Source organism: Eutrigla gurnardus (genome assembly GCF_963514095.1).
Source record: "Eutrigla gurnardus genome assembly, chromosome: 4".
In the NCBI taxonomy this organism is placed as follows: Eukaryota; Metazoa; Chordata; class Actinopteri; order Perciformes; family Triglidae; genus Eutrigla; species Eutrigla gurnardus.
The window spans coordinates 26,092,149-26,116,395 of NC_139918.1; the positions used below are offsets into that span (position 1 = coordinate 26,092,149).

At 42.7% G+C, this 24,247-nt stretch overlaps 4 protein-coding genes across 6 annotated transcripts; 3 read left to right on the forward strand and 1 right to left on the reverse strand.

The window, feature by feature from the left end:
* The first annotated feature begins 1,983 nt into the window (after positions 1-1,983).
* Positions 1,984-6,048, forward strand: agxtb (alanine--glyoxylate and serine--pyruvate aminotransferase b). The gene is made up of 11 exons (XM_084008592.1): positions 1,984-2,327; positions 2,850-3,042; positions 3,140-3,204; positions 3,302-3,402; positions 3,818-3,888; positions 3,963-4,047; positions 4,145-4,243; positions 4,369-4,438; positions 4,846-4,941; positions 5,104-5,232; positions 5,667-6,048. Exons 1-11 carry the CDS (start codon positions 2,046-2,048, stop codon positions 5,772-5,774), a joined length of 1,299 nt encoding a protein of 432 aa, XP_083864718.1. The 5' UTR covers positions 1,984-2,045; the 3' UTR covers positions 5,775-6,048.
* Positions 6,049-6,106: 58 nt separating this feature from the next.
* Positions 6,107-8,546, forward strand: thap4 (THAP domain containing 4). The gene is made up of 5 exons (XM_084008594.1): positions 6,107-6,260; positions 7,198-7,351; positions 7,463-7,572; positions 7,817-7,920; positions 8,034-8,546. The coding sequence occupies exons 1-5, from the start codon at positions 6,236-6,238 to the stop codon at positions 8,148-8,150; spliced, it is 510 nt and encodes a 169-aa protein (XP_083864720.1). The 5' UTR covers positions 6,107-6,235; the 3' UTR covers positions 8,151-8,546.
* A 239-nt stretch (positions 8,547-8,785) lies between these two features.
* On the reverse strand, positions 8,786-14,991 carry bokb (BCL2 family apoptosis regulator BOK b). Its single transcript, XM_084008593.1, has 6 exons — positions 14,510-14,991; positions 13,714-13,942; positions 12,774-12,902; positions 10,291-10,454; positions 9,162-9,581; positions 8,786-9,127 (listed from the first exon to the last, which is right to left on the reverse strand). Exons 2-5 carry the CDS (start codon positions 13,934-13,936, stop codon positions 9,456-9,458), a joined length of 642 nt encoding a protein of 213 aa, XP_083864719.1. The 5' UTR covers positions 13,937-13,942; positions 14,510-14,991; the 3' UTR covers positions 8,786-9,127; positions 9,162-9,455.
* Positions 14,992-19,749: 4,758 nt separating this feature from the next.
* Positions 19,750-23,616, forward strand: elovl1a (ELOVL fatty acid elongase 1a). 3 transcript variants are annotated; one of them, XM_084007105.1, is made up of 8 exons: positions 19,750-20,122; positions 20,842-20,946; positions 21,080-21,270; positions 21,365-21,445; positions 21,947-22,003; positions 22,093-22,198; positions 22,288-22,427; positions 22,821-23,616. In XM_084007105.1, exons 2-8 carry the CDS (start codon positions 20,886-20,888, stop codon positions 23,136-23,138), a joined length of 954 nt encoding a protein of 317 aa, XP_083863231.1. In that variant the 5' UTR covers positions 19,750-20,122; positions 20,842-20,885; the 3' UTR covers positions 23,139-23,616. The 3 variants fall into 3 exon arrangements, with proteins under 3 accessions (XP_083863231.1, XP_083863230.1, XP_083863232.1); XM_084007104.1 differs by having other exon boundaries at positions 19,750-20,091; XM_084007106.1 differs by having other exon boundaries at positions 19,750-20,091; positions 20,861-20,946.
* The last annotated feature ends 631 nt before the right edge of the window (positions 23,617-24,247 follow it).

Below are 24,247 nucleotides of genomic sequence, written 5' to 3' on the forward strand. Positions count from 1 at the left end.
TAAAGGGTGGGAAATGGCGGTGCTTGCTGCTTGTGGATGCTGAGAGGCGGTGATGACATCAGCATCAGCATCATCAACAGCAGGCGGCCGTGTGGGGCAGAGATGGACCACGACAATAATAATAATAATCCTGAGAGACAGAAATGTGTCTGACTAGAAATAGATGTAAAATATGTTTTTATTTTGGGGGGAACTGCTGTTAAATATGGATTATTTACCATTCTCTCTCTCTCACACACACACACACACACACACACACACACACACACACACACACACACACACACACACACTTTTATTATTTTAATGACAGACAGTTGTATGACGCCCCCTGTGGAAGAACTTGTACAATACATGCCTCTCTCCTTCTGTCTGCCTGTTTGCCTGTCTGCCTGTCTACCTGCCTGTCTGTCTGTCTGACTACCTGTCTGTCTGCCCCGTCCCTCCCCTCTTCCTCCTCCTGCTCCGTTTGGGTAGATTCAGAGCGTTCAGTCCAGTGCAAAGACCACGAGGATAACAGCGAGTCCAGCTTATTTACCACCGGTGTAATTATTTACCCGGCCGGACTCAGAGAGGGGGCAGATACAGATAAATTATTCTACAGTTACAAAACTAAAGGCGAAGAATAAACACAATCTCTTCAATCATATGGTGCAAAAAGTGGCTTTTGTTTCCCCGGTCAGATTATCAGGATATTCATAGAAGTAAAGGTTTAAAAAGAAAACCTCAATCATGATATCTTTGTCAATGTAAATGTTTGACCTGAACAGCTTGGAGTTCTTGACCCCTTTCAATCTTTAACGTCCCTGAAAAACATCATATCAAGCTCGTACTTGATAACTTTTCCTACATTCATAACAACTGGCTGAATATTTACTAAAACCTGTTGCCTGGTGTCAGTTTGACCATAAAACTGAGAAAATATCTCAAGTTCTGTCTATTTTTGTTAATATTGAAGATATAAAGTGCTTCCGCCTCGCTGCTGTTTGGTTAATAACACAAAAACCTCAACAGATATGCATGTTTTATTGTTCTATACTTGAAACAGATCTAATATCTGAGATACACGCTGATGTCGAGACACAATCGGTATTTCTAGAAATGTATTTTCTAGCTGTAGATAAAACCTTTGAGTGAAAATTAAAATAATAAAATTGGAACATTTGAATAATCAAACTAGAAAAGACAACAGAACAGAACAATGATATGTATATGTGTGCGTATGTGTGTGTGTGTGTGTGTGTGTGTGAGTGTGTATGTATGTGTGTGTGTGTGTGTGTGTGTGTGTGTGTGTGTGTGTGTGTGTGTGTGGGTGTGTATGTTGGCCTGCCCCTCTTCCTCCTCTCAGAGAGCAGATTGGCTCCCTGAGAGGAGACTCCTCTCTACCGAGGTAAGTTCTGCTGGGAGTGAGCACAGAATCAACAAGCCACCTGCAAACTAACCTGAACCGGTTCTAAGCTGCCAGGTATCCTCACCTTTCCACAAGTGTTCAAGAGTCAAGTTTGATGTGACCCTCGACCGTGACTGCGACACAAAAACACTTCCTGTGGATCCAAAACTGTAACAGAAGCACCGACAACTCTTTGTGTTGTTAATTCAAACACTGGCTGAGAAACATCTTGAATTGTGGACATTTTAATTCATTTAATTTTATAAAATAATTCACCATGATTTGTATCGTTTTTCTACAACTCTTCCAAAATTTCCAAACTAGAAAAAAAGACCTTGAGAAGCACTTTCTCGAGTTATTTGAGTGTTTTATAATTTGGAAAGATCAATGTGTGTGTGTTATATGCACATGTACAGTATAACACACACCTTTCACTCTACTTAAATTGTCATTATGTGATTTATTGCCAGCCCTGAGGTCAGGGGAGGGTTGGTGTGATGCACACCGCCCCTGTGGGCAACAGGTCAAAGACCTGTTTGTTTTAAATATTCATCTAAAGCTCGCAGTCAAGTTCAGTCTCTCCGTGGTGAGCTTACTCTCAGGAACCAGGGGACACACACACACACACACACACACACACATACACACACCCGTGATGCAGCGGGCTTTGTTCAGCCGGAGCGCGGTGCTCGCCCAGCAGGCAGCAGCAGCAGCGGGCGCCCTCGACGGTCCGCTGGCCGCCAGGAGCGCGCCTCTGCTGCAGCGACTGGACCGCCCCATGTCGTCCGTCAGCATCCCCCCGCCGGCGTGCATGCTCAGGCCGCTGGAAGCGCCACTGCGGTACCTGTTCGGACCCGGACCCTCCAACGTTCCTCCGCGTGTGTTAGCCGCGCAGGGCAGGCCGATCATCGGTCACCTGCATCCAGAAATGTATAAGGTAAAACGCTTTGTTTGAAAGAGTTCTATTACATATTTCATTCTACCAGACAAGGTGAAAATAAGCTTCTTCTTTTTTTAAACTCAAATCCTGAGTTTCAGAAGGATTCTATTTGGAGTTGTGTGTGCGTTTTGTGCAGTTTCAGGTTTAGACAACAGACAGGCTTGTTTAAATTTAGGGAAAGTTGTTTGGATTAAAGGATTATAGGCAAACTTCTCCCACGTGCGTAATACATGAACGCATGTCAGTCTGGTAAAACTTATACAGAATTATCATTAGGCTGCTTTTAATACAAATAATTTCCTAATGTTAGCAATTCAATATTCATTGTTTTCCGATTTTATTATAAACAGACCAAATTATAAACAGACCAAATCCATATTTCCATGGTATCAAGCACGCGTAATTTGTGCGTAATTACGCACGGATTAGGTTGTACTCACGTCCTGAAATCATGGCAGTAATCGGTGACCGTAGACCGGACAAAGTAGGTGGTTTGACGCATTTGATTGTGTTTCTCAGATCATGAACGACATCCAGCAAGGGATCCGGTACATCTTCCAGACAGAGAACAACATGACTATAGCGATGAGCGGCTCCGGGCACGCGGCCATGGAGTGCGCGGTGTTCAACACGGTGGAGCCCGGAGAGAGCGTCCTCGTCGGCATCAACGGCATCTGGGGAGAGCGCGTGGCCGAAATAGCAGAGAGGATGGGTACGTCTTTACGCACCGTTTTTTTACGCAAACTTTTTACGCAAAAATCCATTTGGTCCTTCAGAGAATATACATTATTTTATATTTATTTTTATAGGTGCAAATGTACATAGGATGGTGAAATCCCCTGGAGGATATTTCAGCAATAAGGAAATTGAAGAGGTAGGCAGCGTGTAACTAACAAAACGTTCTGTCAGCCGCAGAAACTGGCTGAAAAACATTAAACATATTTTATTTTATTTTTTACCTCTCTCTGCAGGCCGTAGCAAAACACAAGCCTGTCCTGTTTTTCCTCACACATGGAGAGTCCTCCGCCGGCCTCTGCCACCCGATAGACGGCATTGGAGACATCTGCAGAAAGTGAGCCTCCAAGTGTATCTACTGTCATGTACCTACTACATATTAGTGTTTAGGAATCTCTGGATCTCTCACGATTCAATCCAGATTCTTGAGGTCACGATTCGATTCTCGATTCAAAGCGATTCGGGTTTCAAAATCGATTTTTTTTTTTAAATCGGTGCATGCTTCAGGTTTCTACTCCGGCCCTCTGTGAGCTAATAAAGGCGGTGTGTCAAATTATGGCATGAGAGCATAAGATGATAACATTATTTAAAAAGGGAAATTGATTACAATATTAAAATTAAGATACACAAATGCAAATCAAAGACCAAAGTTTTTAGAAGTCATGAATCGATTTAGATTTATCTTAGAAGATAAGAATCTATATTTTTTTATATGTTGAATATCATGTGATGTGATGTCATCTCTCCCGCAGACATAACTGCCTCTTCCTGGTGGACACGGTGGCGTCTCTTGGTGCGGCGCCGATTTTCATGGACAAGCAAAGTAAGGCGGTGACGACAGATTAAAGTCCCCCCCACCTTGACCTTGAAATAACCTGTCTGTCATTGTGCACCCAGATATTGACATCCTGTACAGCGGTTCTCAGAAGGCTCTGAATGCACCGCCTGGCACGGCACCCGTCTCCTTTAATGACAGAGCATGGTGACTTTTTCCCCATATAGAAAGAGCTCATTTGTCACAACTGCATAAGACATCAGACCAAGCAACCATCTCTTTGTCTCTCTTGAACTCCTCACAGCCACAAGATGTTTAACAGGAAAACAAAGCCAGTATCCTACCTCTTTGATATGACACATCTGTCCAACTACTGGGGGTGTGATGGCCAACCAGCCCGAGCGTAAGTCCAATACAGCCAACTGATACTATATACACTTTAATTCAGAATGCTTTTTTTTAAAATAATATATCATTTAAGTTTCGAGTTTGTCCTGGATACTTAATTCTGTGCTCTGGTTTATTTAGATACCACCACACTGGTCCGGTGTCGGGATTCTTTGCCCTGAGAGAGAGTCTGGCTATTCTGGCTGAGAAGGTAAAGCATCCTTTTTTTCCACTTTTTGTAGTCGATTTACTAAAAGACACTCGCTAAGCAGGCTCTGGGTATTTCATATACTTTGTTTATTTATGTAAAATCTCTTTTATTGGCAGGAATACCTGGAACCAGAGATGGAAATTAGTCACCTGGCTATAATCTCATGTATTTACATGTAAATGAACATTAATGTATTAATGCATTGTCACATATTTTTTAAGATAGGCTTATATAAATCTACAAATATGACAACTTCGATATCCAAAACATCAGTACATCTCATGTGAGAAAGAAGCCATGTCGTTAATGGAGATAGCTGTCTGAGTTTACCTCTCATAGTTCTGTAGTTTTTGACTTGGCAGCGTTGGCTCTGTTCTAACATAGCTCCTATCTTTGTCGCCCTCTAGGGGCTGGAGGAGTCCTGGAGGAAACACAAGGAGGTTGCTGCCTACCTGTACCGAGGACTTGAAGACTTGGGCCTCAAGGTCTTCATCGCTGATCGGGTAAGGTGGACGTAAAGCACAACGGCATGCTGGGTGTTTAATGCAGAAGGACAACAAAGAATACAAATGATTACCAACACAGTCTTACAGTCCGGAGAGTTATCATGTATGACATCACCGTGTGACCTGTGGTGACCTGTGGTGTTGTGACACGTCCTGCAGGACTTGAGGCTTCCCTCCGTCACCACCATCGCCATCCCAGACGGCTACAACTGGAGGGAGATGCTGGCCTACATCATGAGACACCACCAGATGGAGATGACCGGAGGCCTGGGCCCTTCCATCGGCATGGTGGGTTGCCTCCCCCCCCACCACAAACCCACAAACCTGAACAGTGAACACATTTCTGCCTTTAACATTGTGGTCATCGTTATGATATAGTTATTGTAGCTATTCAAGATGTGATCATCAGTCTCAGGATCTTCGCAGCAGCAGGCTATATTTTAAATTATATTTATTCCCCCTAAAATAAACACTTAACAACGGGGAGGAAAAAACAAAGTGAAATAATTTGTTTCCATAACAAATTATACCCATATATAACAATTAAAATCTTTCCTTCAATGAACTAATCAAAGCAGACACCTGATTCAAACGGTCAAAGCAAAACCAAATTTAATCAGTCTGGTGTTTTTATAGCTTTCCGAGTCATGCTGCTGAGTCACGGCCGGCTCTGTACTTTCCACCTCACTCTCTCTCTCTCTCTCTCTCTCTCTCTTCATTAGGTGATGAGGATCGGATTGATGGGCTACAACTGCGAGAAGACGAATGCTGACATGGCGCTGCACGCCCTGGCAGACGCTCTTAAGAACTGCAAAAAAAGCAAGGCTTAGGATAGAGCAGATTCCCGGGCCACTCACTCACTCACTCTCTCACTCAGTATGTACTCATTCATTAAAGGGAATAATAAAGAGTAAACAGTCCATGTGATGGACACCTGGATCAGTGCATAATGTTTAGGAATATTTTTGTGCTTTTGATTTCAGAGATTTTATTCAAAAAAACAAAAAAAAACTTGTACAAGGCTCGTTTTTAAATAAAGGAGGTGTTGTCCATGCTGAGTGCGCTGAAAATAATGTCAATAAAGTTTGCTTTAATTTATCAAAACACTCCTCCTGCCTCGATGTGTGATAAAGAGCTGGAAAAGGGGATTTGGCCGTCTGAACTACATTTCCCAGGATTCCCTACTGCGACGTTCGTATATAAAATACGTCACAAACTCTCGTAGATTAATGTTGTACTTCAGTGGGATTTTGATGCATTTCTAATTGCTCGACTGCGGTTCGGTGCATAAATGACGTGCCCCGTCAACAACACAGGTAGGACAGCGATTACGTTTTAAATTTTATATATATATGTATATATATTAATATTAAATCAGTGTCAACTAGGTGAGATACGACGTCGCAGTGACTTTATATTTATAACGCTACATTTGAAGTATGTACAAGCTTGTAGCTAAATAATTTGATTTAATTACAAACTAATAAAATGTGTCCTGAAGCCTAATTTCCTTTGTTAATAGTAATATAATGTAATGTAATGTTGATTCCGGAAAGTCAAACTTGGCTAATAAAAAGGTTAAAACCGGCTCGTCAGTCAAAAATGTGACCGCAAACATCCTGAGGAAGAGCTTCGGAGAGGCAAAGTGATCTTGCACATGTCAGTAATGAATATTTATATATGAATAGTGTAGCTAATTACACGTTAAAACGGCCTGCAGTGTGAAGTTAGCTTGGAAGTTAGCTAACGTTAGCCTCCGTGAAGGTAAACAAATGGCTGCCGCCGGAGATTGTGAGCGCCAGTGCTGCGGCTTTTGAATGGTGGTAATGTTTCTAATCAGCTAATCGATACTCAAATGTCGCTGTGGTAACTGCGTTTTGTTGGCAAAGTTTCAATATTCCTGTGAGAGTACTATGTAAACCAGTCACCTTCCTCTCGGTCTACGTTCTTCTGACGCGTCATCTTCTTCGGGGCTTCCTGCTGACGTTCGCCGTGACGCTACTGCCACCTGCTGGTGGATGAGCAGCAACCTTCTTTGGATTTTTATGGCTGGTTGGCAAAGCAGCTTAGAGGCGCATTACCGCCACCTACTGGATTGGAGTGTGAATCAGTGCATTGACAGGAAAATAGATAAATACAATTCAATATATAAATGTAATAAAATAAACACAAACAAAGGCATTAATAATAATTATTATTTAGAAAGCAGATTTTATGAGAAAAATAAAACGTGTTTGTGTGTTTTACCAACAGTGGAGTTGAACCCAGCCCTCCTCCCTCTGGACTGGCTGCTGGGTACCTGGGAGTCGGATGAACCCGGAGAGGGCTGTTTCGCTTCCATAAAACCTTTCCGCTTCATAGAGACACTGAACTTCAGCCATGTGGGACAACCGGTCATCGACTTCATGTAGGTTATTCTGTGAGCGAGCAGCCTTTTAAAAAGATTAACACCAGGCTGGTCAAAACTTTTCACGTCGACGGTCTCCAGCTGATCCCATGCTGTTGTTGTGTTTGACAGGTTCAACGCCTTCCACGCAGAGACCAAGAAGCCTCTGCACAGGGAGTGTGGCTTCATCCGAATGCAGCCGGGGGCCAACAGGGTGGCGTTCATGATCGCACAGAACTCAGGTAGTTTACTTTCACTGCAGCTGCACATGTTCTGGTTCTGGTTCGCCAGAATACACTGCTAATTGTGAAACATGAATATTTGGCAGTGGCACAACTCTTTGTTTTGTTTGCTTTACTTGTTGCTGTCTTTCATTTTGCATTTGAGGTTGTAAATCGTTCTCAAAAGATTTATACTGTTTTTTTTTTTGTTTTTTTTTAAACCATTTGGAACACGTTTTGAGTCCACTGTGTGTTTGATGTGCAGGTCTGGTGGAGATTGAGGAGGGCGAGCTGACGGCGCAGCAGCTGAGCCTGCAGAGTCAGACTCTGGCCAGAGTCTCTTTCGCCAGAGAGCCGCACGTACAGAAGGTAAAAAACCGGAACGCCACAAAACATCAACTGGTTTCAAACAAATTCAAATCTTTTTTTTTTTTTTTTTTTTTTAGTGTCAATGACCTCACCTGCCCTTTTCCATCTCTCAGATTTCTAGAGTGTTTCAGCTCCGACCCGATGGGAAGCTGGAGCAGACGGTTTCCATGGCGACAGACAACCAGCCACTGATGCAGCACTTGCACACCACCTACCGGCGGCTATCTTGACCCGTCGGGCCAGCAGATAAATGTTCTTCCTCAATAAGACTATCGTATAGAAACAGTTTGAGTTATGACGTATATTAACACATCACATACACTCATTTAAGGCCCTACAGGGAGACGGATTAAACAAATTAAAAAAAGGGAGTTTTCTTGTAAACAAACAAAAGTTCTGTTTACATTCTCTTTACTCGCCAATCCATGTTTACGAGCCGTTTTATCACCACGACTGGAAGTCTCAAAGTCCACAGGGAACCTTTGCTTTATGAAAAGTACTGAATGGGAATGCTTGCTTGCCTCAATATTTATTGTCCAGATACGTATTTAAAAAGCACTGAAGGATTAATGCCAAGTACAGCGTCTTCTACTTCCATTGCACTATGTAATACACTTTGTATTAATGTTTCTGGGTTCATCCTTATGGATTTCATGTTTTGAGTGTTCACCTTAATAAAATTCACCAGTTATTGATGCATGAAAATGTGACGTCATCATGTGATTCTGAGGTGAAAGTGGGATGAATCATCGTTAAAAGTACATGTGATGATTTTGAGTTTATTATGGATTAAAAAAAAAACATTCAGACGCACATTAATAAATTACTGTGAAGTGACTTCCATCAAACACACCAGACAAGCTTCAGTTCATGAACGCATAATGCAAATAGAAAAATAAACAAATCCAAAAAAAAAATGTACAGATTTAAAAAAAAAAATCAATTTCACCAAAAAATAATGTGAATGCAGCTCAGACCTTTTATTTCTAATGGCTGTTCAAAAGAAGTGGCAGCAGGAAAAGTGACGTCACATTCGGGTAGACACTGCTCGTGCTTTCTTTTCCGTGGAGACGTAAAACACCGACGCACCATCATGTGATGGAAGTCCGACCACCAGACCCAGACAGCTGAGCCTCTTATTGTCTTTGCAACAAAAAAAAACTGAAAAAGCATCAAACGGATTTATCTCAGGGAGTGCAAACGAAGCCTGAACACAATCTCACACACACGCACACACACACCATCTCACACACACACACACACACACCATCTCACACACACACACGCCGGAGAAGCCGGGTTACTGCGGGCGGAGGAAGCAGCACGTAGAAGAAACGGCGGAGCGACCACCGACATGTAAAACGTCCCAGCGACCGCTCTTTGGATGAAGGCGATCACGTTTCAGACACGGAGGCGGCGAGAACATTTTGGTTGACGGGCCAATCAGCGCTGGCAGGCACGGCGGCCATCTCCACTCCATCGATCATTCATATTAGTATTGACAAGTCCGAGGTTCTGGATGTCGGAGTGTGTGTTCAGGGCTCCTTCATGATGTAGACGTACATCGTCGTGAGGAAGTACTTCAGGGACTCGATGACCGACGACAGCCAGTGATGCTCCGCCGTCACATCCTTCTTCACCACACACTTCGTGATCTCTGCCTGATAACGAGCAGTGAAGATTTAAGATATTAATGATGACAATGAAACATCAAGGATTATCTTTAATAGATGTTTTTAGGCAAGTACATCATAATTCGAGGAAACAGCAACAAATTCAGCCCTCAAGTGATAAAAACAAGACTTGAGCAGATTAAATGTGTCTAACATGTGATTTTTAACAGTAAACATGAAGTACAGCTGAATCTGAGGGGAATGTTATTCGTTTATTCAGGTATTTGGTAGTAAATGTACTTAAAAATGAGTAGGATAATCAAATTTTCCTATTTTTTTTTTTAACTCACTGAGGTTTTCTGACTTTGCTTTGAGGAAACAAACACATTCCTAGTATGTTTGACTGGCATTTATATATAAATATATATTCAAAAATGTAATTTGTGCTTCTCTTTTTAAACAAGAGAGAGCCACAAAAACAAATTCCACCACGGCAAATATTTGCATCAGAACAGGAAGCAGCAGTTGTTCAGAAGAGGACTTTCTGAGCGAGCTCCATATTAAACTCCCCAATCAAAGCTCTTATCAGAATGCAAACCGAGCTCTGGTCCATAAACAAGATAACATAACTGTTCATCAAGCTTCAGCAAAAACCACGTAGGCCTCTCTCCCCCTCTGGCTCTCAACACTAACACTAACCATGCAGCAGAAAAACAACAAACATCGTGTCGTTACTGTAAATGAGAAAGGAACTCACCCATCCGCCCCGTCTCTTCAGCCAGGGAACCAGAAACTTGCGGACGAACTGGCCCAAACTGTCCACCAGGATGTGGACGGTGGTTGGATGACCCTGGCGGACACAATCCACCGCCAGGGCGCCGGCCACCGCATACATGGAGACCACCTTCCCCCACGTCACACCTACGGCAGCAACAACACAAGCACAGATGTTCATCGTTAGGGTTGGGCCGATTTCCGGTTTGACTAGTTCGGTGTACGGGGCTAAGCAGGGTTTGATTAATGCAAACCAAACAAATAAATCCAATTAGTAAAAAGCAGCAATAATGACAACTGGAACAACTAAAACAACAACTAAAACCAAAATAATATTGTGATTATTTACAGATCATATCCGAGTCGCCCGGTGGGTGAAATGCGGCCGCCCAGCTGCCGAGCGAGCCGAAGTACCTTTTGTTTGTTTACATCGACGTTTTAACCGGTTCGGTCCGGTCTTTGGCTTCGTATCAGACCGGTTTGAAAATGTTTATTCATCATGCCTCGCTGTTACACGGCTAACAACCAGGCAGAGGTCAGGTTAGGTATCTGGTTTTACTGAAACATACAGCCCAGTATCATCCGCATAGCTATCATACGCCAAAAAATGAGTGATCATCAGGCACAAACGGAAGCAAAGAGAATAGAAGAGGACCGAGGAGTGACCCCTGAGGCGTCCCATGTGAGGGTGGAGAAGGTGAGGACACAAAGTTACCCATGGACCCCAAACACTTGAGGGCTTTCCCTCAGATACTAGTGCAACTATTCAGCCAAAAGGCAGCACTTATTTCATTAGTAGAGCCCCATCAGCTTACATAAGACTGTGACTGCTAACTAAGCAGAAAAGCCAGATAACTTTGCACAGGGGACATTTTTTTATATAGTACTTTAGAAATGAAAACTTCTGCTTCGATCCTCTACATCGGCAGAATTACCCTTTCCCGTTCTCTCTCTCCACAGTTTCTCCTCTACGTGGAGGCAGTCGGTGGACCTTGCACTGAAATAAACTCTGAATACCAGGTTTAAGTCAACAAAGCAGTGCATTTGCATTAATGCAGCTGATAAGACGTCTTGCAGACAAGTTATCAATTAAAGCGGTTTTTCCTGGAAGTGGTTGAACAGTGACGTAGTTTCTACTGCGTCAACAGGTTTCTTTTTCACTTTTTTTTTGCATTCACCACGAAGAAGCTATAACAAAAAAAAACTATCCAGTCTGACAATTACTGGCATGCAGCCATTTCTAGGCTGAGTTTCCAGGGCAGCGGGGCGGGGGGGGGCTGTAATGGCATTAGCCTCCTTAAGGCCAGCTTGTCACGGCCGACCTGCAGCGTCTGACTGTGTGCTATAAAAGCTCTGGGTAAGCTTCCATGAGATAACCGTCTGTGGAAGCTGTCAGAGCATGTCACATCTCACTCCCGTCCTGAGAACAGGCCAAGAATAGAGACGAGACGCTCAGGGATAAAAAAAAAACAAATGTAAAAAAAAGCGGAAGAACAGAAGTGGGAGGCAAGAAGATAGATGGAGGAGAGACGAGTACAGATGGCTGCTAAAGCACTTCTAAAAAAACATGAAAACATGAGCTTTTTAGGCATAACGGCGACTGACGTAAAACTAAACGGGCCGTTATAAAACAAATTCCAGGACGGCTTGAAGGCATTCTTCTATTTATATATCGGAGCTTCACGCCGTCCCAGAAGGCAGGGGCGGCCCGGGCTCACCAGTTTGTTATTCTTCAGGAGGAATCCCACGCCGTTTCCAAAAATACACACTTGTGACGTCCAAACAAGCAAGTTTAGTCGGGAACACAGGCATGAAAGTCTATTTTTTATTTTTTATCTTTCCCGGAAACATGAAAGAGTCTTCTCATGTTTTTTTTGTGTGTTTTTTTTTAAAGCTGCCCGCCACACTCCAGCGGGGCTACCTTATCTATCCCAAAGGCTCATTCTGAGGACATTATGTCCCGGTGTTTATTTGGATACTGGTTTGTATGGTGTACAAAGCAGACCTGTTGTCATGGCAACGTAAAAGAAGTCCAAGTGCCAGCACAAACAAGTCCAAGTCAAGAATGACAAAAAAGACCTCTCTCCTTCTCCCTTGAGACCTCAGACTGAAACTGTGCGATACTTATTATTATTATTATATGTATCCTCTTATGTAACAATGTGACTCCAACATGAAACAACAGGCTCTCAGAGGTAGAACGTGTTCGGTAACCATCTCCACTTGGTTATTAAGTTGTTCATTTTTGTGGTTTTTTCTTTAGATGAAGCATCGCTCCACCTACTTATGATTCACACCCACTCGCTCTCGCTCTCTGTGGCGGAAAGTGCAGAGTCACACCTGTTTAATCACACTCACGGCCTTTGTCAGTAGTGTGAGACGCTGTGGAAGTGTGAATCACTTCCTGTGCTTAGTTTGGACCGCGTTCGGCGTGTTGCATCATCATCATCATCATCATCATCGTACCTGTTGAGAAGATCTCCGTTGCCACGCCGATGAAGGCATCTGAAACCATGTTCTCCATGGCAACAGAGACGTTGAGCTGCCGCGCCACGTTCCTGTACAGGCCGGGCTGTATACACTCCAGCTCGTCGCCTTGGTAACGGAGGGAGAGAGACTGTCAGGAAGGTCGCAGTTTAAAGCAATCATTTAAATCTCACTACGTCGTCATCATCTGTGCTGCTCCTCTTGCTTTTTTTTTTTACAGATTTGGATCTTAAAAAATGGAAATATTACAACATGGTGATGGTGTTTTCTCATGAACTTCTGCATTTAGCAACATGAAAGAAACTCTGCCACGTCGCCCATCATCGTCACTAAACCTGCAGGACATCCAGAGCAGATGAAATAATGTATAATAATATAATACACACATGCATAGTTTATCTCTTAATCTTTAGTCGGGGGCGAAGACAAGACGCCCGCTGCATCTCTCTCGTTTCCTGTCATCGCTCTTCTGTCTCGACAACATATTTTTTAAACGTATGAAAATGCCACTAAAATACAGAGAAATACAGTGTGAGGACTGTGCAGTGTTTGCTGGGTTTTTTTGTACACTTCTGATCTAGTTTGTCTTATTTGAGCTCTCCTCTCCCGGGTATACGAGGTTAAAAATAAATACCGACCATGGCCTTGAATGCATCACCATTATCGTGGCCAAAATAATTGCAATTATCCTGATAGTAAAAATGCAAAATGGCACTTAAACATACATCACTTTACCTTCCAGTTTGTCAAAGAAAGACATCTTAAAGAAGGTAAACCATTCACCCAAAGGTCATAAATAAAGGATAAATAAATGTAAATATATAAAGCTAGACGTTGATCGTTTAACCTTTCCTGTTGTCTATAAGATGTAATTGCAGCCCCAGGTTTAACTCTTCCCCCTCCTTCAGGCTTCTCTTACCCAGATAGAGGAGCACCAGAGACACCTCGGCGAGCGCCGCGTTGGAGGGAGAGAGGTGGAGCTCGGTCTTGGACCATCCCAGTCCGCTCTGGTTCAGCCTGGACAGGATGAAGTCTCGGCACAAGGCTTTGGACTGGGACACCAGCTCCTTCTCCGACAGCGAGCGGTCAAACACATCCAGCACCTCTGCAGCAAAGACCGAGGACCGCCGCAGGACCTCCATGTCCTCCTGCAAAGGAGGGGGGTCGGGGGGGGTCAGAGAGTGTCTGACCTCTCAATCAGCTGAATCTCAGTGTCTTAATCCCAGAGGAACAAAGTTTAACCACAAAGAAAACCGTGAAGGACAGACGAGCCTTATTTAGAGGAGAACACACCCATTTCTTTTTCTAGGTGTGAATTAAATCCCTTCATCTTGAAATCAGGAAGACGAAACAACAACAACAAAGTTAGCATCTTGACTGAATCCCTACTCTTTGTTAAATTAAAATCTCTGGGTGTGTGTTTGCAGGCTCTGGGAATCTAAATCAGACTCCAAACTTACATAAGAATAATGATGGAGGCGTTATTGTTGTGAGTCACATGGTGGGACAGTCGAGATATTGCTACATCTCTTGGTTTATGCAACACCGAGCTGATACCACAACATGACAAGGAAACATTTACGACGGATATGCATGTAAGAAAATACAAATCATAAAAAAAATACGCACAAGGCCTGCTTGTCAGTGCAGCTGTTTGTAATCTACATAAAGAGGATATTTAAGATGTGTTTTATGATTGAAGGTTGGACGCTTACTTTCAACGCTGTGAGATTTCTCCTCTCTTCTGATCTGGCAACGTGATCGCTCCAATCAAGTCGGCAGAAAACGCGTCGCAGCTCTCCGCGGTGTTCAACCGGAAAGACGCATGGAGACAGCTGTGAGACACCGACGGAACCACCTCAGGAACCACCGACGGGACCACCGAGGCGACGGCTCAGTCCCGAACCAGGCTCATAACGTGCTCGCCGGTCCACTTGTTTCCCCAGACTGAGACCGGAGGAGGGGACGCGGATCCAGGACGCCTACCTGTTGCTCCACCTTCCCATTGGCGCGCTCGCTGCGGTGCGCTGGTTTCACAGGCAGGAGAAGCCCGGAGGAGGAGTTTAACACTGAACTACAGACGAGCCTCACAACGAGGACACTTATCATCTATATACTCTCATTCACAGATCTGGTCATATAAACATGTTTATGTATATCATAAATGCGTCCACTGTGCGTAAAAGTCTCCCGGTGAGTGGAGCGGGCATTCCCGGGTCAGGTGCACCGCTCCACAGGTGACCTCCTCCCTCCCTAAGTGTTCCTGTCGGGGCCAAAAGTGTCGCAGCTTTTAATCCGGTGCAGATCAGATAAATATAGACGTCCTCCTCTGAACGGACAGGACCGACGCAGCCTCCACCGGCTTCATGACGTAGCACGTATGGAGCGGTTTTAATGGTTTTGTTATTGTATTGTCTCTTTTATTATGATGGTGATTATTATTAATATTATTATTTTTATTGTTTGTTATTATTATATATATATATATTTATTATTATTATTAAATCAAAATATATTTAAGTTAGTCCATTGGGGGCAGTTTTTTTAATTATTTGAAATCAAATTAAATTATAACTGTTAAAAACAGACCAGCCAAAGTACCATTCTCATTTTTATTATTATATTTATTATGATTATTATATGTATTATTATTATTACCATATGTATTATTATTAATAGTAATCATTTTATTTTACTCCTTATTAATGGCATGAACCTTGTATCACCTATTATTATTCATTATGGGAGTTATGTGTTTGGCCGCTGGGTGTCGCTGTTACTCACTTTACTGGTCGACGTTGTTTCTTTCGGAGTCTGACTCAGATTCAGCTTCTTATCAATACAGACAGATGTTTACAACACAATGTGACTTTAAATCAGTTTTAAATCAGTCACTTTTTTTCCAATAACCTTGAGATTGACCTTATTGGTCTCCAGCAGCTCGTCTGGACTATAAACCTTCTAATTAAATACTGTAACTAATTACGTTCCTGATTAAAAACACATTGCCTTTACAACACTGACTAGATTTCACATTCAGCATGATGAACAGTGGAAATGTTTTGTGGAGCTACACTTTCTGTAATTAGCACTTGAGAAAGCAACATGACGTTGAATTATTATTATTGTTATTATTATTATTATTATTATTATTATTATTATTATTATTATTATTATTATTTTTATTAATTTGCCCTTTCCAAAATCAAGTGAATCATTGTGACTCATACTGCAAATAATGACACATTATTATAAATTCACCGAGGTTAAAGGCAGAGTTGGTCACTTGGAAGAACCAGAGACTTTGAATGCATCGCAGAACCGAACAAGTCCCGCCCCCTTCCTTCAGACCTCTGTTTAAAGCCCCGCCCCCAGAACGCCAAACGAGTGCTGGGGTGCAGTCGAATAGTCTTTTTTGCTTAGGAAGGTTCCTAACTGAAGAAGTGACCCGGAAGTAAACAAGTGGCCGCCATGATAAGAGCCGTTCGGATTCTCAAAATGCAAAGGAAAGGAGCTCCAATGCTTCCTTTCAGAGCTCCTTTAGCATAGGATGCAACGGACCTTCCTATGCGAAAGGAAAGGAGATTACGCCGACCCACAATTCTTTGCGAGAGCAACATTTAAAGTGCCGCACACCTTGGCCGTAATGAAAACAAACGATAGGTGCATTTACATATTTAACAATGACTTTCATGCCGACATATAGTAATTGGAATAGTGATAATAAATGTGTGGACAGTGATAATAATTGAATGTTTTTTTTTAATTTATTTCAATCATGTTACAAATGTTTGACAAAAACGAAACTAAAACCACAAAGGAAACGTAAATAAAGCAACCGGTCAAACAGGAAGGAGGAGCTGCTGGACCTGAAGCCGGTCAGTGAACCAGCTGTTGATAAAACCAACATGAGGAGAAGTGGACGATGCGCTTTTTGTAGTCCATTATTGTAGTTTATCCAGCGCAGACGCACGTCAATCGGCGGTGCCGATCATCAGCTGTCAATCATCAGCGGCCGCGTTTTAATGACGTAGCTTAGAGAAAGTCCGGTCGGATTCTCTGAGCACCGCGGTCGACTATTCCTAAATCCTTTTGAGTTCTCCTATCGCCTTTCCTTAACCCCGTGACGTTTTCCCCAGAGGTCAAGGAATAGGAGATAGGAATAGGAGTTAGGACCTTACTTTTTGACTATTCGACTGCACCCCTGGAGATGGCAGAGTTCGCAATCAGGAAGTAAGCATTGACAGACAGGCAGGCAGGCCGTCCAATCATTTTCTCCGGCCCGACTTTTTTGATTGGACGGGTTTTTTACAGATGACATTTTTTTTTTTTTATGTTTTTTATGTCAGAGCATTTAACGTATTCACTGTCACTCAATCACCCTCTCAACCTTTAATATAGAAGTTTAAACCTGCTGATTGTTCTCTATAGAATCCATAACCTGCTATAATTATAGGCGAGTGCTTAATTTAGAAGTCCAGAATGAATGAATTAATGTACATTTCAAGTGTCTTAATTAAGGCGAGTTCAAGGTTAAATGACTATTAAAGTGACAGCAGTCACGGTGCAGTCAGGAGAAACGGCGTTGGCATGTTGAAGGGTGAGTTTCTAGGTGATCCGGCTCTGAAAGAACACCTCGCCCACCTTCCGCTCACTTTCCACCTCCGCTTGTTTGAAATGACAAACCTGATCTTTCAGATTAGGATCCGACGCTGACCCTGGAGCAGCTCGTATACAAACTATATAAGGGTACATTATGGAGTTGTTTTACACGATAGATCGGGAACACGGCAGTGAATGAACCACGGCAGGGTTGCAGACATGTAGCACATGTAGCACAGCGCTACATGACATGAGCTCACCGCCCACATGGAACCTAGAGTTTCATTTACAAGCAACACTGAGAGAGCAACTCTTCCACAAATGTAAGTTCATTCATTTCCAGCAGCACTTCCACATCCAGAGGCTCCTCCCCCCTCTGTCTGTCTGTCTGTCTGCCTGTCTCTCTCTCTCTCTCTCTCTCTCTCTCTCTCTCTCTCTCTCTCTCTCTCTCTCTCTCTCTCTCTCTCTCTCTCTCTCTCTCTCTGAAAGTTCAAATTCAAAGGGGATTTACTCTCATGAAAGTTTCGGTAACAATGTTGCCAAAGCATCAAAATATATATCATTAATCCAAATATGAGGAGATTACACAATAAACAGTACTATGAACATTAACATTGATTTATATTACTTATATAAACAGTATATATTATGAATTATACCTCTCATATCATGTGTGTGTGTGTGTGTGTGTGTGTGTGTGTGTGTGTGTGTGTGTGTGTGTGTGTGTGTGTGTGTGTGTGTGTGTGTTGTATCTCTCTCATACTTGTACATATTAAGCAGTCAATAATGCACATTCTGACTTTTCTCCTTCTTTACAGTAGTGTATAGGTGTGTGTGTGTGTGTGTGTGTGTGTGTCTCTCTCTCTCTCTCTCTCATGAACAGTGTTGTCGTGTTGTGGTGAAAAACAGCTGAGTGTGCGGTTTTCCAGACAACAACATGTCCGTGTGCAGGAACAGTGACACGTTTCTCCTCCATCTCCTCGCTGGGTTAGACCAATTACATGTTTTATGTGATTAAGCTTTATTTGATTGACCATCGTCACGGCAACCACTCATGCATGGGCTGACTCTTGCTGCCTCTGCAGGAATTCCTCCAGTGCAGCGTCTGCTATGCAGAAACACTTGTTGTGTGAATGGTTGCATCATCGCCGGCCTGCAGAGATCATCGGGGTGAAACTTCTTCTTCTTCTTCTTCTTCTTCTTCTTCTTCTTCTTCTTCTTAAGTGGTTTAGGGCAGCATTACTGCCTCCTTCTGGTATTCCAGCCCACGGTTACACGTAGCAGGGTATTTAGAGAAACAAATGTCACCGTCGAGCGCCATTATAACGATGCCAAACCTATGGGCATAACCAACGTTTTCGTGGAAATGAGAAGCCAAACCACGTGGAAATATCTGCGTTTTCCCTTCGTGTAAACGGGGCCTGATAAGTCCAGTGTTTTTCCAAAAGCTAAATATCACCTGTCTCCCTTCACGGTGAGCCCACGGTCAAGCACATGTGTGACCTCAGGGTGAAACCAGCCTGTTGAATATGTTAATGAGCTCGGTTTCTCTCCCATTTAGCATCTCAAGTGGTCGTTACTGGGCGGGTTTTTAGGCCAAGTGTGATGTCAGCGTGCCGAAATCTAAGCTGACACACAAGCATTCATGCAATCCCCCCCCCCACCCCCTCCCCCCCTCCAGGATCTACTTTATGACAAACGTCTGCAGGAATGTGTTTTAATCTCTTAACATTCAACCTCATCGCTTTGTATGGAGGTTACATTGATCACACGTCCAATCATTGACATGATACGTAAACTTGGACGCTCTCCCTCCCCCCCTCCCTCACAGATTCTTTTCATTCCAGCCAACAGTTGAGTCTGAAACACACATTTCAAACCTCCGTCCCGGCCTCCATCACGCCCATCGTCTCCATGGTGATTCGGGGGAAACAGGTAAAACCAGAGTTACAAGTGAGCCTTTAATAGCAGCGAGGGTTGGCCGGTAACCCGGAGGGATGGGCGACTCTGACGTCAGCTTCACAAATCTAAATCTGATTTCACCTTCAGCCCAAATCACGTCGACACATTTTTTTTTGAAGCGATATGATCGATATGATCGGCACGAGGAACAACGTTACTTTAAAGTTCTGTCTGACTTTCTTTCTTATAATAATAATAATAATAATAATTGTGTCACCTTTCACACATATGTTTGGCTGTAACGCCATGACGCCATCCCCTTCCTCTAGCACCACTGATGACACCGTCCAATCACTAACAGGCTATGTGAGGATAGGGGGGCGGAGCCCAGCGCTGAAACAGGGTGTGGTCCTGAAACCAGCCGGGACTGTAGTAGTGCCCCGGGCTTTAAATTGAGTTGAATGAGCCCAGAAGCATAGCTGTCATAGCTGGCCTCTTGCTTTTTACTCATTTCACCCCTCTGTCTCCCTCTCTCTCTCTCCTCTCGCTTCTTTTCCCTTTTTCTTACCTGTGAAACTTTCAGCTCTCATTGGATAAAAAAGAGAGAGTCACAGACACTTGAGGACGGCTGGAAGCTCTCATCCAAAGGAAAAGAAGTGTGGTTTACCTGGTGTCCCCTCTCTGGGTGCTGCTGGTGTCTGGACTGGGTGCTGCTGGTCCCTGGACTGGGTGCTGCTGGTCTCTGGACTGGGTGCTGCTGGTCTGGGCTGTGCAGCTGACTCCTGATCAGCCGGTGAGTCTTCTTGCTGCTGATACAACAGCAGGTATTTTAGCCGTTTCACTCAGAGATTTGTATCTGTGCTGCTTCTGTAGGGAAACAAAGTTTGATTGTGGGTTTCTTTTTAATTCATTATGGTGCCTTTTAGTTTTCCATTTCACTGAGGTTTTGTCCGAGTCAGGACGAGGAAAAGTTTGAATAAAAGTGTGCTCGGTGGTGTTTCTCCATGAGAGCGTCAGCTTGGCTCGGCTTGTAACGTCTTTGCCTCACCTGTTTGACTTGCTCTGTTAGTCAGCAAGAGAGTATTTCATTGTTTCCACACTGGCGGCAGCACTCGGATGTTTCACAATCCTCCATGAAACATTCATAGATTTATTGTATAAATTAATACAGTTCTTTTTATAAGATAAAATGAAGCTTTTTTCTTTTCTTTTTTTCTTTAAATGAAGCTCATTTAGTGCTAAAACAGTGAGGATTTGTAGCTTACTCATTGGACAAGGCTTTGGAAGCTGCTACAGATTTCTGTGTGTGAGTGTGTGTGAGTGTGTGTGAGTGTGTGTGTGTGTGTGTGTGTGTGTGTGTGTGTGTTCACCGGGGCAATCAGGCTGTTTGATGAGCCGGTGCAGCTGTCTCCTGTTTGTTCAGTCAGTGTGGAGGAAGCAGGTGAATGAGTCGCATTGAGGCCCAAAAAACCCACCTCACTTTCAGCTTCACTCTCCTGCTTTCTCACTCCCTTTTTGTCTCCTTTCTTTTTGTCTTTTTCAGTGTTTTATTTTCTCTTCAGGACAAGAAACGGCTAACTCGTCACCATGCTGCAAGAAGTGGCATCAAACATTTTAAAATTCAACAATTATATAGACATGAGGACTGGTAAGTGTCTCGTTTACAGATTTGCACGCTGCTTTTGTTAACAATATGAATGTATGACTTAAAGGAAAAGGGTGTTTTTGTGTTTGCCATGCCTCTATCTGTGTTGACCCTGAGAAATGTGTCCTCTCTCCAGACGTCCGGGTCAGAGACTACCTGCTGATGCAGGGCCCCGTGAAGATGACCCTCATCCTGCTGGGCTACGTCATCTTCTCCATGTACGTCGGCCCTCGCCTGATGGCCAACCGCAAGCCCCTCGGTCTCAACACAGCCATGATTGTCTACAACCTCTGCATGGTTTTACTCAACGCCTTCATTGTGTACGAGGTAAACGACAGCGTGACCCGACTGAGTTATTTGCTGACTAGAATCCCAGTAAAGAGAGTAAACGGCTGCTGATGTGTGTTTTTTTTATTCTTAGTTCCTGGCGTCCGGATGGGGAACCACATACACGTGGAGATGTGACCTCATCGACACCTCGACACGCCCGGATACTTTACGGGTAAGTCCCTGAATCTGCAACAGAAATATTCTGTACAGACGACGGATTCTGACTTTCAGGTTGGAGCCGCTCCGAAAGGCACAGAACTACACATTCACTTCCACAGTTATTTTTAAAACTTTTTTCCAAATTTTGTGCAAGACAGTACCGCAATAAATAGGTACACTAATGTAGAATACACTTAAAAATAAAATAAAAATGGAATTACAATTACCAAGTAACACAAGTACAATATATTAGCTTCCTATGCTAGTAAAGCTAGTTAATACAGAAAAATATCCTTTTTTTTTTTTTTTTCAAAATTTTGTGCAAACAATACAGAAAGTACCACAGAAAATAAATAGTTACACCAATGAATACACAAAAAATGGAATTGCATATATATATATATATATATATATATATATATATATATATATATATATATACATACATACATACAGAAAAACAAAATATCCACAGTTTGATGTTTGACCCCTTCTCCTCCTCTTCATTCCCCAGATGATTCGAGCGTGTTGGTTGTTTTATATATCAAAATACATCGAACTCCTCGACACAGTAAGGACGTTTCCATCTCTCCAAACACTCATTTTCTTCTTCTCGTGGTTTTTTTGTCTGACCTCCTTTTTAATGTTCTTGTACTCGAGGTGTTCTTTGTGCTGAGGAAGAAACAAAGCCAGATCACGTTCCTCCACGTCTTCCATCACTCCTTCATGCCCTGGACGTGGTGGTGGGGTGTCACCCACACGCCCGGTGAGCTCCTTATTTAATATTTGTGCATCCAAAGAAGTGAAATGAAGGCCAGAACGATGACGTTCTAATGTTTGTTCTTCCCTTTGCAGCTGGAGGAATGGGCTGCTTCCACGCCATGGTGAACGCAACCGTCCACGTCATCATGTACTTCTACTACCTGCTCTCCGCCGCAGGACCTCGCTTCCAGAAGTACTTGTGGTGGAAGAAGCACATGACGGCCATCCAGCTTGTATGTGCTCTTTTTTTTATTATCCTTTTTAAACATTAAACATGAATTAATCTCACTCGTTTCTAACGATGAGTCACGATAATTAAACGGATAATGAGGAATCATGAATGGAAAGATCTGGTGAATTAAATATAGGAAATGGAGATTATGAGGATTAGAAATCTAATGAATTTACTTGAGAAATGGATTAAATGTATAACATTAATAATATATATTGTGACGTGTTCTCCTGCAGCAGGATTTGCGACCTTTTGAACTGTGACATATGACTCGTGAATTATTGCCATTATAGTTATATTTTGAATTTTATGTTTTGTGTATTTGTTTATTTACCATTTTAAAAAAATGCTTATAATAATAAATGGATACTGACCACTGTGCTTCCTGTTGCAGACGCAGTTTGTGCTGGTCTGCATTCACATCAGCCAGTACTACTTCATGGAGAAGTGTGACTACCAGATCCCCTTGTGGATCCACCTGATTTGGATGTACGCAGTCTTCTTCCTCTTCCTCTTCTCCAACTTCTGGATCCAGGCGTACATCAAGGGACAGCGTCTTCCCGTCGCCGAGGACAAGCTGAGACGGAACGGCTCGGCCGGCTCCGCGACGACCAACGGGAAGCACCAGGAGAACGGGAACGGGAACCACCACCATCATCACCATCACCATGACAACGGCAAAATCATCCTGGGCAAAGAGAAGGACATCTGACCTGTGACGAGCGCAACCTTTAAATAATAATAATAATGTCATTCGTATAGTAGCATATTGGAACGGCCCCAGATTTCAATATGTTGCTTCTAAACTTCATAAATGTTATAAATCAAATGTTCTTAAGCACACTTGTTGGGATATGTGTTACCATGGTGATCTCTACCACGTTGTGTGTGTGTTGTTGTGGCGATCAGCTGTGATGAACACTGTATGAAAAACTGGTGCTCATTTTCTCACGTATTCTAAAACTCAGGCTTGAACCCACGCAAGCTTGACCTATCGACCTTTTTTTATTATTATTTTATGTTGTTTTTTTTCTGGCATGCCCACGGCTGCTCGGGAAGCATCATCGCACGGTTTCCACTGAAAGACCCGGACATATAAATAACTGCTTCAACGTTTATGCAAAACAAAGCTTTCACTGTAAATGTCAATGTTCTGTTTTTATTTATCTTTTGAAATAAAACATTTTTTTTAGATAAAGGTCTTTGTTATTTGGAAAGCCGTTATGGTGTATAAGAAACATACCGCACCGCCATTATTTTATTTTTAAAGAATTGTGGAAAAGAAGTGTTATACTGTATATTACAGTATTCATTTCCCAGAATTAGGTAGTGACTACATTGTTACACATTATTCCAAGCACACTGCAAATAGTCATTTCCATTAAATTAGACTTGGATAAAAACCTATATATCGATCCGCCACCAGTGTTTTTACTGTTTGATGACCATTGAAGGATTATCTAATTATGAAGGACTAACTTTTAAGAATTGGATTTTTTTTTTACCAAAAAAAAAGTGTCACAATTAACCTGTTTCTGACTTAAGCAGAAATAAAACACTATAAATGTTCATTTCTTTTTGTGTTTTCAAATGTTGGACCTATAGAAGTGGATAATTATATATTTTTTTTATTGATTCTACATCAGGTGGGCTTTAAAGATTAGGGAAGAAGATGAGCATGTGTGGCTCTTTATCCTCACACTGGTTTATAAACTACATTCCTGTAAAGCAGATGTTGCAGATTTGTTTTTAAGCCAATCAGCTGGAGTCATGCGTCTTAACCAGAGTGCACATTTTCCACCTCCATAGAATCAAATAGAA

Bases quoted from the DNA above. Each gene is read 5' to 3' on its own strand.
- bokb (XM_084008593.1), bottom strand. From the start codon at position 13,936: ATGGAGGTCCTGCGGCGGTCCTCGGTCTTTGCTGCAGAGGTGCTGGAT. The intron at 10,455-12,773 runs GTACGATGATGA...TTGCTGCCGTAG, and splicing joins AACGGAGATCTTCTCAACAG to GTGTGACGTGGGGGAAGGTG. The intron at 9,582-10,290 runs GTGAGTTCCTTT...GCTCGTTATCAG, and splicing joins TGAAGAGACGGGGCGGATGG to GCAGAGATCACGAAGTGTGT.
- elovl1a (XM_084007105.1), top strand. From the start codon at position 20,886: ATGCTGCAAGAAGTGGCATCAAACATTTTAAAATTCAACAATTATATA. The intron at 21,446-21,946 runs GTAAGTCCCTGA...TTCATTCCCCAG, and splicing joins CACGCCCGGATACTTTACGG to ATGATTCGAGCGTGTTGGTT. The intron at 22,004-22,092 runs GTAAGGACGTTT...CTTGTACTCGAG, and splicing joins ACATCGAACTCCTCGACACA to GTGTTCTTTGTGCTGAGGAA.
- thap4 (XM_084008594.1), top strand. From the start codon at position 6,236: ATGACGTGCCCCGTCAACAACACAG. The intron at 6,261-7,197 runs GTAGGACAGCGA...TTTTACCAACAG, and splicing joins GTGCCCCGTCAACAACACAG to TGGAGTTGAACCCAGCCCTC. The intron at 7,352-7,462 runs GTAGGTTATTCT...TGTGTTTGACAG, and splicing joins CAACCGGTCATCGACTTCAT to GTTCAACGCCTTCCACGCAG.
- agxtb (XM_084008592.1), top strand. From the start codon at position 2,046: ATGCAGCGGGCTTTGTTCAGCCGGAGCGCGGTGCTCGCCCAGCAGGCA. The intron at 3,043-3,139 runs GTACGTCTTTAC...TTATTTTTATAG, and splicing joins CGAAATAGCAGAGAGGATGG to GTGCAAATGTACATAGGATG. The intron at 4,439-4,845 runs GTAAAGCATCCT...GTCGCCCTCTAG, and splicing joins TGGCTATTCTGGCTGAGAAG to GGGCTGGAGGAGTCCTGGAG.